The following is a 16079-nucleotide window of genomic DNA, read 5'->3' on the forward strand; positions in this document are numbered from 1 at the left end:
TGACGGCAAATCATCGAGTAAAGCAGAAGTGATTTCTGGCATTCTACAATGTAGTGCTATAGGTCCTTTTCTGTTCCTTGTCTGTATAAACGATTTAGGAGACAATATCAGTAGCTGTCTTAGGTTGTTTGGAGATGACGCTGTCGTTTATCGACTAGTGACGTAATCAGAAGAGCAAAAGAAATTGCAAAACGATTTAGAAAAGATATGTGTATGGTGTGAAAATTGGCAATTGACTCTAAATAACGAAAAGTGTGAGGTCATACACATGAGTGCTAAAAGGAATCCGTTAAACTTCGGTTACACGATAAATCAGTCAAATCTAAAGGCCGTAAATTCAAGTAAATGCCTAGTAGTTACGATTAAAAACAACTTTAATTGGAAGGAACGCACAAAAAATGTTGCGGGAAAGACTAACCAAAGACTGCGTTTTATTGTCAGGACACTTAGAAAATGTAACAGATCTACTAAAGAGACTGCCTACACTACACTTGTCCATCCTCTTTCAGAATGCTGCTGCGCGATGTAGGATCCTTACCAGACAGGATTGACAGAGTACTTTGAGAAAGTTCAAAGAAGGGCAGCACGTTTTGTATTATCGCAGAATAGGGGAGAGAGTGTCACTGACATGGTACAGAATTCGGGGTGGACGTTATTAAAAAATGGCGTTTTTCGTTAAGGCGGAATCTTCTCACGAATTTTCAGTCACCTACTTTCTCCTCAGAATGCGAAAATATTTTGTTGCCGCCAAACTACCTATGGACAAACGATCACCATAGTAAAATGAGGGAAATCAGAGCTTGCACCGAAAGATATAGGTGTTCGCTTTTTTTCGCGCGCTATACGAGATTGGTGTAGTAGCGAATTATTGTGAAGGTGGTTCGATGAACTCTCTGCCAGGCACTTAAATGTGATTAGCAGAGTAGCCATGTAGATGTAGACGATGACAGAAAGGTGTTGTCTCCAATTGTCCTCTGTAGAGGTTCATAGCCTTTGCTCAGATGCTATCTGTCATTCCTTGTGGATTATCTGATGTATATTGGAACAAATAAGCCCTCGATCACAAATAATAAGTCAAAATTGACCTGGTTTCGACGCTATTATGAGCGTCGTCTTCAGAATTAGACAAATTGTTCTAAAACATATTAGGTATATAGTACATTATTAAAATTAAAGTTTGTACTGACTGGAAAAGATGCAGTACTTACAAGTCACATATTAAAAAAGATCTAAGCGGGAAAGGCGACGTCATGAACAGTTGTGAGATGGCGAGCCGCTAAGGGCTGCTCGTACTGTGAACAAGGGTTGCAACAAGACTGAGGTGCCCACTTTAGAAAGTGTGGGCAAGTGAACATGGTGTGGCTACGAGCGCCATCTAGTAGCCGCAGAAACAACTAGGCTACTGTACATTCAAAATTAGACGCATGGAATTGTGATGCAGCTGATTCAGGCATAACGTAAGCATTAATAATAATTATTACCGCAGAATAGGGGAGAGAGTGTCACTGACATGGTACAGGATTCGGGGTGGACGTCATTAAAACATAATAATTATTAATGCTTACGTTATGCCTGAATCAGTTGCATCACAATTTCATGTGTCTAATTTTGAATGTACAGTAGCCTAGTTGTTTCTGCGGCTACTAGATGGCGCTCGTAGCCACACCATGTTCACTTGCCCACACTTTCTAAAGTGGGCACCTCAGTCTTGTTGCAACCCTTGTTCACAGTACGAGCAGCCCTTAGCGGCTCGCCATCTCACAACTGTTCATGACGTCGCCTTTCCCGCTTAGATCATTTTTAATATGTGACTTGTAAGTACTGCATCTTTTCCAGTCAGTACAAACTTTAATTTTATTAATGTTCTATATACCTAATATGTTTTAGAACAGTTAGTCTAATTCTGAAGACGACGCTCATAGTAGCGTCGAATCTAGGTCAATTTTGACTTAATATTTGTGACCGAGGGCTTATTTGTTCCAATATAATTCTGACACGGTCAATGAACCTTAGCAGCTATGTTCAAAGTTTTATCTGATGTATGTAACCAGCAATAGCGTAAGCTTTAGCCCAGTTGCTGATGTGCTGCTCAAACCTGTCTCCGGTGGTCACAGACGCAACGCCGGTGCTGCTGCGCACGTTCGCGAACGCGACGCTGGCGCCCGGCTCTGCGTGGTCGGCGCAGTGCGAGGCGTCGGGCTCCCCGGCGCCCGCCGTCTCCTGGGCGCTGGACGGCGCGCCGCTCGAGTCGTCGCCGGGCGGGGAGCGCGTCGCCGTCAGCAACCGCGTCACCGCCGACGGCGTCCTCAGCTACCTCAACGTGTCCGCCCTGGCGCCAGAGCACGGGGGCCGCTACGCCTGCTCCGCCACCAACGCCGTCGGCTCCGTCACGCACCAGGTACGATAGTCCCACAAAAGCTAATCACTAAAAGTTTGAGAAAGTACATGAACGGCTTAAGGTGACCTACGACAAACATCACAGTGGCATAAGGGTATTACTTACGAGGGTCACTCCAAAAGAAATGTACACTATTTTTTTTTAAATGCACCTTTTATTCTACATCTTTGAAAGCTTTACAGTGTGTAGATACATTCTGTAGGAACGATATTTTCATTTCTCCACATAATTTCCATCCCTCACAACTGCCTTACGCCATCTTGGAACCAGCGCCCGTATACCCTGCACCAACCTGTTGGAGCCACTGTGCACAAGGGAGTCGTCATCTTCAAACCTTGTTCCACGAAGAGAGTCTTTCAGTTTCCCAAAGAGATGGTAGTCACATGGAGCCAGGTAAGAATTGTAAGGCGGGTGTTTCAATGTTGTCCATCCGAGTTTTGCGATTGTTTCCATGGTTTTTTGGCTGACATGTGGCCGTGCATTGTCGTGCAACATCAAAACATCCTGCTTTTGCCGATGTGGTCGAACACGACTCACTCGAGCTTGAAGTTTCTTCGGTGTCGTCACATATGCATAAGAATTTATGGTGGTTCCAGTTGGCATGATGTCCACAAGCAAGAGTCCTTCGGAATCGAAAAACACCATAGCCATAACTTTTCCAGCAGAAGGTGTAGTTTTGAATTTTTTTTTCTTGGGTGAATTTGCATGATGCCACTCCATTGACGGCCTCTTCGTCTCTGGTCAAAAATGATGGAGCCATGTTTTATCACCTGTCACAATTCTTCCAAGAAATTCATCTCCACCATTCTCGTACTGTTCCAAAAGTTCGCTGCTTACCGTTTTTCTTGTTCCTTTGTGAGCTACTGTCAACTTCCTCGGAACCCACCTGGCACAAACCTTTTTTAACGCCAACACTTTCAGTATTCTGCGAACACTTCCTTCCCATATCCCAACGTAGCGTGACAAGTCGTTCACTGTGATGCGTCTGTCAGCAGTCACCAATTCGTTAACTCTCTGCACATTGTCTGGAGTCTGTGCAGTACGAGGTTTGCCGCTGCAAGGACGATTCTCAATATTGCAGTGCCCGCTTTCATCACGTAACCTGTTTGCCCACCGACTAACTGTACTGCGATCGACAGCAGCATTTCCATACACTTTTTTCAACCTATTTTGGATGTTTTCCACTGTCTCGTTTTCACAGGACAGGAATTCTATGAGAGCACGTTGCTTCTGACGAACGTCAACTGTAGCAGACATCCTGAAGAGTGATGGCGCCACTCACGGGAACAGGTCGAACTAAGGTTGAAAACAAGCGGGAAGGATGTATCTACACACTGTAAAACTTTCACACATGCAGAATGAAAACGGTTTTTTTACAAAATTAGTGTGCATTTCTTTTGTAGTGATCCTCTTACTTTTGTGTCTATATGGTTATTTCAGTCACCCACACGAAGTAGTTGGGGTTAACGCCTTCTATATCCTGAAAATGAGGCAAAAATTATGTAGTAGGTTTCTCGTTCAGAAATAGCAGCTGAATCATCTTGTTATGCTCCATATGGACTCCATGTCGACAGTAGACTGACGTGGGGAAGCCATGTGGATGATTTGAGTACCAAGGTCGGTCGGTCACTGAATATCGTAGGAGCGTTATCTGCGTATAGTGGAGAGCCGATGTTCCAGTCCTACTCACTCTGTACCGTAGCATGTTTCGTTCAATATCGGGTTATGGATGCACTTCATAAGGAAATGCCTCCACATTTCTACTACGCAAGAGCGATACTCTGCAGTACCGTCCTATACGTATCTGCCTTGGGGCAATGAATTTCAAGCATGCGATTGAGCTTTTGGTGAAGGCCCTAGAAAGCTTTTGGTGAAGGCCCTATATTTGAGGAGGAATTTCTTGGCTCAGGGACTCATTCTTACCAGAGCAGCACATACAGTTAATCCTCTCCTTCGTAAACTGAACTGCTTCATTTAGGACACTGGGTACCACGATAACATTCGAGGGAGGATTGCGTCTCCACTAGTTCAAGTTAGCAGACAGACTGCATACCCCTCGTACTGAAAGACTCTCAGCTTCCTGCATTTGGCTTGAGTCACGAAGTACTGAACTAATAGCCCCAAATCTTCTACCAGCCCGGGGAGTTGGATTCATCAGTCACTTTTCCAACTGGTAACTTCCATCTTATTGCACCAATGTGGCCGCCATCGGCCACAGTATTCAAAGACGGTTCCAAAACAGGAGAGGGCACACTTTTTACTTACTGCTACAGCGGTCCTCTATCTTAGGCTGTGTTCAAGCTTCCACGGAAGCCAGCATCTTCAGTGGCTACGTTCTTGCAATTAAGGAGGCCCATCGATACGCGGCAAATCAATTCGACGACATGCTTCTTGTCACGGATTCGAGGAGTTCCCTGGAAAACCTAGAAAAACAGCAATAGAATCATAACACTAACCGCCATGTACTTGATGTAATTAAGTTAATCTACCAGTGCGAAAGCCAACCGCGTGACCGCTTCGGTCGCAGGTACGAATCCTGCCTCGGGCATGGGTGTGTGCGATGTGCTTAGGTTAGTGAGGTTTAAGTAGTTCTACGTTCTAGGGGACTGATGACCTCAGATGTTAAGTTCCATAGTGCTCAGAGCCATTTGAACCATTTTGAAAGCCAACATAAACGTATTCACTTATTATGGGTCAAGGGCCAGTCTGGTATCTCATGTAAGACTTGTTGGACCATCTGGACAACGTGTATCATGAACTTTAAATGGCATTAGGGTAATTTAATACGCCTGTGTTGCATATACGAAATTGTATATCAAATCTATCAATGCTCATTTCTGCCGGCCGCGGTGGTCTAGCGGTTCTAGGCGCTCAGTCCGGAACCGCGCGACTGCTACGGTCGCAGGTTCGAATCCTGCCTCGGGCATGGATGTGTGTGATATCCTTAGGTTAGTTAGGTTTAACTAGTTCTAAGTTCTAGGGGACTAATGACCTCAGAAGTTGAGTCCCATAGTGCTCAGCCGGCCGCGGTGGTCTAGCGGTTCTGGCGCTGCAGTCCGGAACCGCGGGACTGCACGGTCACAGGTTCGAATCCTGCCTCGGGCATGGGTGTGTGTGATGTCCTTAGGTTAGTTAGGTTTAAGTAGTTCTAAGTTCTAGGGGACTTATGACCTAAGATGTTGAGTCCCATAGTGCTCAGAGCCATTTTTTGAACCATAGTGCTCAGAGCCATTTGAACCATTTGAACGCTCATTTCTCTGACTAAATGGCTAACACTAAAGGTCAATAAATAAATAACAGTGTTATGCGTCATATAAGAAGAAAATCTTGGTGGTCTGTGCTGAATTTCGACAGCATATCGATCATAGTCTTTCGAGACTGAAGTTTATTTTGCTGCGATATTGGTGCTCCTACTACAGTTATATACACATCGTCATGCAGGATCTCAATGGCCCCAGTGGACTAGCGCTAGAAAGAACAGACATATTTTATGCTCGAACATGCAAGGTTTCTCAGCGATGCACATTCGTTGGAGTTCGAAAATAAGCTTGTTTGCAGCAAGACAAATATCCACAGAGGCAGTGCAACGACGTCCGGAACACGGTGGTCTGTCAGCACGGTGACCATTGTTGCAGCGCACCTTCACACTGTACCAGAGAGTGGCGCGCTCTCTCATTTTAATAACATTGTCAGTCAGATTAATGTTTATATTTCAGGTCATGGTCTCGGTTTTCCCCAGTAGTGCATTTGATATGCGTGGTTTATGACATTTTACGTGAGAAAATTGTGAGCAGAATGTTCTTTCAACTGCATGTACCTTAGGGGCTGTAGTGGAGTCGATGGAGAACAGGGAGAAAGATGGATTGGGTCCATAAATTTTGAGTATGAGTGATTCTGGGGGTAGCACTCAGCGGATCGTATCTGCAGTGGGATGTCTGGCCATAGCACTCTCCTTCTTCCACTTATGATCAGACAGAAGGGCGCTGATTCACAAAACATCTACCTAACCCGGGTGGCAGTCCATTGCGAAGTTGGCCAGTTGGTGGAAAGTGGGTGGAGAAAGCTTTGTAAGAGAGATAGCTGTAAATTAAGCCCTTGTGAAAATCGTGCGAGGTTCATAAAACTCCGTACATTCTCATGTTATAAGCTGGGACGATACGGACAGAGCAGCTGGTGCTCGTGTTTAGTGGAGGCAAGACTGTAACTGCCTTGATTAACTTCGTTGATGCCAGGAAGCTGCCAGGTTCTTTTATCAATCAGCAAAAACATATCTCATGGGCTCGAGTGTCAGGGAAGCTTAACAGTTTTCTTCCAGAAATTGGAAATGTATGGCCCAGAAAGATTAGATCTCTCTGTAAATGAGAGACCAAGGTCATATCCGGGTAGATTTTTTGGCCAGAAACATGGCCATACTTACCATGGGAATGACGCCTCCCTAGTCTAAAATCTCCTTTCTCCAGACGAGAGAGATTTGAATTCGCTGATTGGCTCCCCTCAGGATATGCAAGTGGAGGGTTGCGCCCTGAACGTGGAATCCCTGGTGCTGTGTCTGGATTGGCTACCAGGCCAACGGAACAGTCAACAGTGGGGATTCAATGAGTAGAGAATAGTTCGATTGGTTTGTACAATGTGGGGGGGGGGGGGGGGGTTCGTTTCTGCTAATTCATCTCCCTTACCGAGGCTTTGGCGAAAGTGGTTGTGATTCTTTGCATTCTTCATCTTCTGGTCCTCGTCTGGTGGAGAACTTCAGGTCTTTCGCAAGTGAGTGAGACTTGTGGTCTGTATCTTGTGGTGGACTAAGAGCCAGAGGCAGTTCCAAGTGTATCGACAGTGGAACTGCATATAATTGTATTGTGTGTCACAAGGATGAACTTATTCATCCTGAGTCGGCCATCGACGTTTGACAATTCCAGAATCCACTGCCATGCCTGAGAGTCAAATTCATTTGGCTAGACCAGCAAACTGGTGCACCTCACACTGAAGTCTGCCGGGATTTCAGGGCTCTGATAGGGACGTTTCCCGCGTTGTCATAATCATAACACCTGACCGCGTAGTCTACAAATTCTCATGGACGCGTCACAACATTACAGCTGACGTAGCGCACCGCTCCGCACTCACAGCCCACCGTCTTCTGCCGCCGCCTGAAACAAGGTGAAGGGGTAAAGTATTGCTGCACTTGCATAGGATTGTTAAATGATATACAAGGCTCCCTGTTCTCAGATGAACCATACTTGGTCGTAGTTGATTCCATTTGAATTGAGTTGGGCCTCGCAGTGGATTCATGTAAACGAAGTCAGATTACGTTGCAAAAGAGATTAGTTCAGGGGAGTGTTTGTACAGCTTCCACCCCAGTGTAAGCTTTGCCAATCAAACACCATTCCTTTTCTGATTTGTGTTTGTTATTTTTGTGTAAGATTTATCAGCTTGTTAATAAAACTTGTCATTACTTTGTAAACCTAAATCCACCACTATTCTCAACACACCCCTCAAAAATTCATTGTTTATATTTTATTGTGGTGGTACATGGGTGCACCAGAAATGTGAGGTTCAATCTTATTAAATTAAATAATTTGATTATTAATTTGAGTTCTGAAACTTACAACAGGCAACAAAAGTGCCATAATAGGTTATTGAGAAGACATTACTTTTCTTTATTTACAAATAATAACATTTATCATCTCACAGACATATATTTATGATTAAAGCAAGCGACATCTTGCGCTGTTCTCACTGACATAGATCTGTTCTAGTATGTGAGAACATGCTCTGAGATCAAACATAGTGAGCTATCTTAAACATAAACCTCCATCATACGAATAAGAATGGATTCCGAAAACTTATTTTTGCGAAACACAACTCGCTCAATTCCCAAATGGCATTATGAAAGTTATAAATCAAGGCAGTCAGGTATATGCAGCATTCCTTGACTTAATAAAAGTATTTGACACAGTACCACACCAACGCCTATTAACGTAAATATTGTCGTATGGGGTATCAATTCAAATTTCTGACTAGCCTAAAGATTTAGTAAGAAGGATGTAGCATTTTATCTTGGATGGAGAGTGGTTGACAGACATAGAAGTTACATCAATTGTAGCCCAGGCAAGTTTGCCGGGACGCTTTCTGTTAGTGACATGGCAGACAACATCAATAGGACCCTCAGACTATCCGTAGATGATGCTGTTATCTATAATGAATGCTGTTTTAAAAATACTTTCATTCATTTCTTGATAGGAGTTCAGAGTCTCGCAAAGACTGGCAACTTGCTCTAAGCCATCACAATTGCAAAATCGTGCACTTCACAAAACACAGAAAAGTAGTGTTCTGTGACTCCAGATGCATGAGACAAGTGTAATCAGTCAGTTCATACAAATACCTGGGTGTAACAAATGAGGAGAGTACAAAATCGAATGAGCACACAGGTTCTATCTTAGGTATAGCAGTTGTCAGACTCCGTTCATTGGCAGGATACTGGGAAAATGGGGGACCCCCACTAAATAGGACTAACTATGGGTACAAATAACGATATCGCGATTGGTCACAGTTGTGGCCCATAGGACAGTGTTACTGACATGCTGAAAGAACCTGAACTTAAAGGTAGACGCCAGTGATCCCACGAAAGACTGCCTTCGAATTATCAAGAAAGTATTAGGTGAGGAACCATGGAATATCCTAAATATACAGGAAGCGAAGGCAAAATGAGATGAATCCCAACGCGCACAGACGCTCTTCCCGCTAACCATACGCGAATGGAACAAGAAAAGCCTAACTGCGTGATATGATAGACAGTGACCTCTTCCATATATTTCAGGTTTTATTTTCGACACAATCATTCTTTTTATTTCTCAAAGTTTCGAAATAGGACAAAATATTTATAAATTATAAAATTTGTAAATTTTTCTGATGTATAGAAAAATGGACAGTATTTGATGTATATAGGTAAAAGGGTCACTATAATACTAGCGGAAGATATTGAAATACAAAACTAATAGGTGCGCTAGTGAAATGGGCGATTTAGAAACCTCCACCAGCGATACAAATTTATTCACAGAATAAATACAACACAAATTTACTACGCTTGGTGTTTAAAATGCCCATCACTTGAAAATGAGTTCACGTAGATGGCCGCCATTTCCCTTAACAAACATTTCAAGTCTTTTACGGATGTTAGACATAACATCTTGCAGGTCTGGCACTGGAATTCGATTAACTTCTTCTCGAATTTCATTTTTCAGTTAGTTCATTGTGTTTTGTGGTTCCCACAGAAAGATCTGAGTTTTCAAATGACTCCACAGGAAGAAATCACATTCTGAAAGCTCAAGGGATCTTGGAGGCCAAGAAATGTCCCCTTTCTTGGAAATATTTTGTAGCACGTTAATGGATTGCAACCACGTAAGGCATGTGGTCCCATCTTGTCGGAAGAATGTATACAGCTACAGGAAGATAGGCGAACTGTCGCACTAGGAAATGATTCAACATGTGAATATAATGTTCTGTGATTACAGCAACAGCTTTAACACGATCGTCTTCAGAAAAGTAAGGACCTATGATTCCCAGTGTATAAAGTTTTGTTTATTGACAAAGTCTGACACATAAAATCTGACCTCATCGCTCACTATCAGTCTGTCACAGAGGCCTGGGTTATCGTTCATGAGTTCCATTCCCGGGAAAAGCGTAGTCTCTTTGGGACGTCGTCCGCATTCAGTTTTTCTAAAAATTGTATGGGTGGTACTGCAGTTCCTTGTGCAATATTCGCCGCACACCGCAAACCGATATGTTAAGTTGCAGTGCATGCTTGAGAACGCCTGGGACTTCGACGGAAGGCTCCTCCCACTCAGGCAACTTTCTCTGGTGCTGCACGTGTTTTGCACTTCTAACCCTCTTTCGCACAGTATCGCCCGTTTCCTCAAAGTTCTGTACCCACTCTTTGATAGCACTTGCCTCCGGGACTGAGAAATGACATGCAAGATTGTAATTAGAACTATGTACATGCTACACGGTCCTGTAGTTGCCGCTGTTCTTGTGAAACGCCTTCATGGCAACAGTGCGTCGTTCATCGGTCCACGACCCCCCCTGCGGGTCCGGGGTAAGAATAGGCCCGAGGTATTCCTGCCTGTCGTAAGAGGCGACTAAAAGGAGTTTCAACCGTTTCGGCCTTCTATGTGATGGTCCCCCATGGGGTTTGACCTCCATTTTTCAAAATTCTACAGAAGTACGAGCCTTTTGGGGAAGGACACCTTACATGGTGTACCACTGGTCCTAAGTGCACTAAGACCTTGGCACTCAGCATTGCACTGGCGTTGTAACCATACCCACTATTCCTCAAATTGGGCCTAAACGCCTGATGGGTTGTCCAAGTTACGCCCATAGTTCATCTCCATCTGCACCAGCGATCATGACGGACTTTTCATGGCACCAGAAATCCAGCACGGTAGCCAGCCCGTTGTGGTGGGGTCGTCATGTACCCTCTAGGTTGTAGCCCCCTGACAACACAGGGATCGTACTGCCGATACCTGAGCTGCACCCTCCCCACGTCGGCCAAGGAGTAGATGCCCGTCTCCTTGGGGCATCAGGACTCCCGGCAATGGTCCTCCTGCCAGGTGGCCCTTGCTGCGGCTGGGTGGCGCCCGTGGGGAGAGCCCCTGGTCGGAGTGGGTGGTATCGGGGCGGACGTTTCGCAGATGAAACGTCAACATGTATCAGGTCGCTCTGCGGCCGAGTCTTTCAAAAGAAAAGGTACCGTTTCTAGTTCTGGTTCTCCTGCCCTTTCCCCCTTGGCCACTCCATGGGAGGAGGGACAGGCCCGCCGGCTTGGGGCGAAGTACTTCCCCCACTATTTGGTCTGTTCTCGAACCGATGGGGGGACGTTCGCCACCTCCAAGCCCATGTTCTTTGTTCAGCACATTGAGGACGTCTTCGGGGAAATCGAGGCTCTCAGCAAGATGCGTTCAGGGTCCGTTCTTATCAAGACCACCTCCGCCACACAGTCGGCGGCGCTCCAGGCGTGCGACCGCCTAGGGGACATCCCAGTATCCATTGTCCCACATCTGGCACTAAATAGGACGCAGGGGGTTATATTTCATCGTGACCTCCTGCTACAATCTGATGAGGAGCTCAGGGCCAACCTGGAGCGCCGAGGCGTGCATTTCGTCCGGCGAGTCCAGCCCGGCCCCAAAGACCGTCGCATCGACACCGGGGCCTTTATCCTCGCCTTCGAGGGGGACGTTCTCCCGGAGAAGGTAAAGGTGATGTGCTACCTGTGTGACGTGCGACCTTACGTCCCGCTTCCTATGCGCTGTTTTAGGTGTTTGCGCTTTGGGCACATGTCGTCACGGTGTGAGGCTGAGCCCCTTTGTGGCGATTGTGGACATCCTCTTCGTGAGGAACATACATGCACCCCACCACCTCGGTGCGTTAATTGTCCTGGCGTCCACTCGCCTAGATCCTCAGACTGCCCCGCATATCAGAAGGAGAAGAAGATACAAGAAATCAAAACTTTGGATCAGCTCTCTTATTCTGAGGCCCGGAAGAAGTACGACCGCCTCCATCCCGTGCCATTGACCACTTCGTTTGCCTCAGTAGTGTCCACTCCTTCCGCAGTATCCTCACCCCTATCCTGTCCCCCCTCCGCCTCCTCCGCCCATCAGGGGGCTCTGCCTCTGCCTCCAAAATCCCTCCCTTCCAAATCCTCCTCCCCCGTGGCCCCCGCCCCCTCTGCCCCAGGGGCCACCCTTCCTCCTCCTCCTCCTCCTCCTCCCCCCACGCCACCTGAGAAGCGATCCTCTTCTCAGGCGTCCATCGGGGAAACGTTCCGGACCCCAGCTTCCGAGGTCCGGCGTTCCAAAACGGACCCCGCGCGTGAGGACCTTCTTCGGGTCCAGCCCACCATCCCTGTGCCTCCTCGGCCTTCCAAGAAGGCCTCCAAGAAGAAGTCTCTATCCCCCTCTCCACCCCGGCGCGTTTCGTCTGACGCTCCATCCGTGAGTCGCTGCTCCCGGCCGTCCTCAGTTTCGCCGGGGCGCTCTGCTGCCAGGCGCTCCGCCGGCCTTTCGTCGGCAAATGATGCGGCCCCTCCTACACAACCACGGACAGCGGCCGTGGCTGGCGACGAGTCGATGGAACCGGATCCGCCTCCCGTCGGTTGTAGCGTTGTTCCCTCGCAACCTGGCCCTCCGCGGCCGTCGAGGTGACCAGCTCTTCCCCCGTCTCGTTCCCCCAACCTTTTGACTAGCGATGGCGTTGTTTCATTGGAACATAAGAGGTATTCGATCTAATCGGGAGGACTTACAACTGCTCCTCCGCCTGCACTGTCCGATCGTCCTTGGTCTCCAGGAAACCAAGTTGCGCCCGACTGACTGTATTGCCTTTACCCACTATACCTCGGAGCGGTATGACCTCACCCCTGTGGACGGTATCCCAGCTCATTGTGGGGTCATGTTGCTCGTTCGGGACGATGTTTATTACCATCCCATCCCATTGACCAACCCACTCCAAGCAATAGCTGTCCGCATTACTCTTTCTTCTTTTACTTTTTCAGTTTGTACCATCTACACTCCACCGTCATCTGCTGTTAGTCGGGCTGACATGATGCACCTGATCGTTCAGCTTCCCCCGCCGTTCTTATTGTTTGGCGACTTCAATGCCCATCATCCCCTTTGGGGCTCTCCTGCATCCTGTCCAAGAGGCTCACTCTTGGCGGATGTCTTCAACCATCTCAATCTTGTCTGCCTCAATACCGGCGCCCCGACTTTCCTCTCGGACTCTACTCATACCTACTCCCACTTGGACCTCTCGATCTGTTCTACCACTCTTGCCCGTCGGTTCGAGTGGTATGTCCTTTCTGACACCTATTCGAGCGACCACTTCCCCTGTGTCGTTCGTCTCCTGCACCACACCCCATCCCCACGTCCTTCGAGCTGGAACATCCTGAAAGCTGACTGGGGACATTACTCCTCCCTGGCGACCTTTTCGGACCACGATTTTCCCAGTTGTGACAGTCAGGTCGAATACCTCACGGCTGTTATCATCAATGCTGCCGAACGTTCCATTCCTCGTACTACTTATTCTTCACGTCGCGTTTCCGTCCCCTGGTGGAACGAGGCTTGTAGGGACGCTATCCGTGCTCGACGACGTGCTTTACGCACCTTTCGCCGCCATTCTACGTTGGCGAATTGTATTGAATACAAACGACTCCGAGCGCAATGCCGTAGAGTCATCAAAGACAGCAAAAGAGCTTGTTGGGCCTCTTTCACCAGCTCCTTTAACAGTTTTACTCCCTCTTCCGTCGTTTGGGGTAGCCTGCGCCGGCTGTCGGGCATTAAGGCCCACTCCTCAGTACCTGGCCTGACCTCAGGTAATGAGGTCCTTGTTGATCCTGTGGCTGTCTCCAACGCCTTTGGCCGCTTTTTCGCGGAGGTTTCAAGCTCCGCCCATTACCATCCTGCCTTCCTTCCCAGGAAAGAGGCAGAAGAGGCTCGGCGACCTTCCTTCAACTCGCTGAATCTGGAAACTTATAATACCCCCTTTACTATGCGGGAACTCGAACGTGCGCTTGCACTGTCCCGGTCCTCTGCTCCGGGGCCAGATGCCATTCACGTTCAGATGCTGGCACACCTTTCTCCGGCGGGCAAAAGCTTCCTTCTTCGTGCCTACAATCGCGTCTGGACTGAAGGTAAAGTCCCCATGCGTTGGCGTGACGCCGTTGTTGTTCCTATAGCCAAACCCGGGAAGGATAGACACCTTCCTTCTAGTTACCGCCCCATTTCTCTTACAAGCTGTGTCTGTAAGGTGATGGAGCGCATGGTTAATGCTCGGTTAGTCTGGATTCTTGAAACTCGACGACTACTTACTAATGTCCAATGCGGCTTTCGTCGCCGCCGCTCCGCTGTTGACCACCTTGTGACCTTGTCGACATTCATCATGAACAACTTTTTGCGAAGGCGCCAGACGGTAGCCGTGTTCTTCGACTTGGAGAAGGCTTATGATACCTGTTGGAGAGGAGGTATCCTCCGCACTATGCACAGGTGGGGCCTACGCGGTCACCTGCCCCTTTTTATTGATTCCTTTTTAACGGATCGAAAGTTTAGGGTACGTGTGGGTTCCGTATTGTCCGACGTCTTCCTCCAGGAGAACGGAGTGAATTAGGGCTCCGTCTTGAGTGTCGCCCTTTTTGCCATCGCGATCAATCCAATTATGGATTGCATTCCACCTAATGTCTCAGGCTCTCTCTTTGTCGATGACTTCGCGATCTACTGCAGCTCCCAGAGAACATGCCTCCTGGAGCGCTGCCTTCAGCGTTGTCTAGACAGCCTCTACTCATGGAGCGTGGCAAATGGCTGCCGGTTCTCGGAAGAGAAGACGGTTTGTATCAACTTTTGGCGATATAAAGCGTTCCTTCCGCCATCCTTACATCTCGGTCCCGTTGTTCTCCCATTCGTGGACACAACTAAGTTTCTAGGGCTCACGTTGGACAGGAAACTGTGTTGGTCTCCACATGTCTCTTATTTGGCGGCCCGTTGTACACGTTCCCTTAATGTCCTCAGAGTTCTTAGCGGTTCATCTTGGGGAGCGGATCGCACTGTCCTACTTCGCTTGTATCGGTCCATAGTCCGATCAAAGCTGGATTATGGGAGCTTCGTCTACTCGTCCGCTCGGCCATCCCTCTTACGCCGGCTTAATTCCATCCACCATCGGGGGATACGTCTTGCGACCCGAGCCTTCTACACTAGTCCTGTCGAGAGTCTTTATGCTGAAGCTGCCGGGTTACCATTGACCTACCGGCGCGACGTACTGCTGTGTCGGTATGCCTGCCGGCTGTTGTCTATGCCCGACCACCCCTCTTACGAGTCCTTCTTCGCCGATTCTCTCGACCGTCAGTACGGGTTGTATGTGTCTGCCCTGCTGCCCCCCAGAGTCCGCTTCCGTCGCCTGCTTCGACAATTGGATGTTGCCCTCCCTACCACCTTCAGAGAGGGTGAGAGCCCGACACCACCTTGGCTCCAGGCTCCGGTTCCTATTTATCTCGACCTCAGATCACTCCCGAAGGAGGGTACTCCGGCTGCAGTGTATTGCTCACGGTTTGTCGAACTTCGTGCTCGACTTGCCGGTCACACCTTTATTTACACCGATGGCTCCAAAACTGACGATGGTGTCGGCTGTGCCTTTGTCGTCGGGGCCGCCACCTTTAAATACCGGCTCCTCGACCAATGTTCCAGCTTTACGGCCGAGCTTTTTGCTCTCCATCAGGCCGTTCAGTATGCCCGCCGCCACCGCCATTCATCGCATGTACTCTGCTCTGACTCACTCAGTGCTCTTCAGAGCCTTGGAGCTCCCTATCCGGTCCATCCCTTGATTCAACGGATACAGCAGTCCCTCCATTCTTTCGCTGATAATGGTGGTTCTGTCAGCTTTCTGTGGGTTCCCGGACATGTAGGAGTGCCTGGGAATGAAGCTGCGGATGCTGCAGCCAAGGCTGCAGTCCTCCTGCCTCGGCCAGCCTCCCATTGTGTCCCGTCATCTGACGTTCGTGGGATGTATGTAAGAGGCTTGTGTCGTTGTGGTGGGATGCTTGGTCATCCCTCCAAGGAAACAAGCTCCGGGCAGTAAAACCGCTCCCAACTGCTTGGACAACATCCTCCCGACCTTCTCGGCGCGAGGAGGTCCTTCTGACCAGGTTGCGGAT

General features: G+C 48.1%; 1 protein-coding gene across 1 annotated transcript in view; it reads left to right on the top strand.

Annotated features, from left to right (window-relative positions):
• LOC126456373 (Down syndrome cell adhesion molecule-like protein Dscam2) overlaps nucleotides 1-16079 on the top strand; it is a 289440-nt gene that overhangs the window by 103575 nt on the left and 169786 nt on the right. The window contains exon 7 of the mRNA XM_050092127.1: nucleotides 2115-2398. Coding sequence (XP_049948084.1) covers nucleotides 2115-2398 — 284 coding nt within the window. The remainder of the gene's footprint in view (nucleotides 1-2114; nucleotides 2399-16079) is intronic.

Source organism: Schistocerca serialis, chromosome 2 (genome assembly GCF_023864345.2).
Source record: "Schistocerca serialis cubense isolate TAMUIC-IGC-003099 chromosome 2, iqSchSeri2.2, whole genome shotgun sequence".
Lineage (NCBI taxonomy): Eukaryota > Metazoa > Arthropoda > Insecta > Orthoptera > Acrididae > Schistocerca > Schistocerca serialis.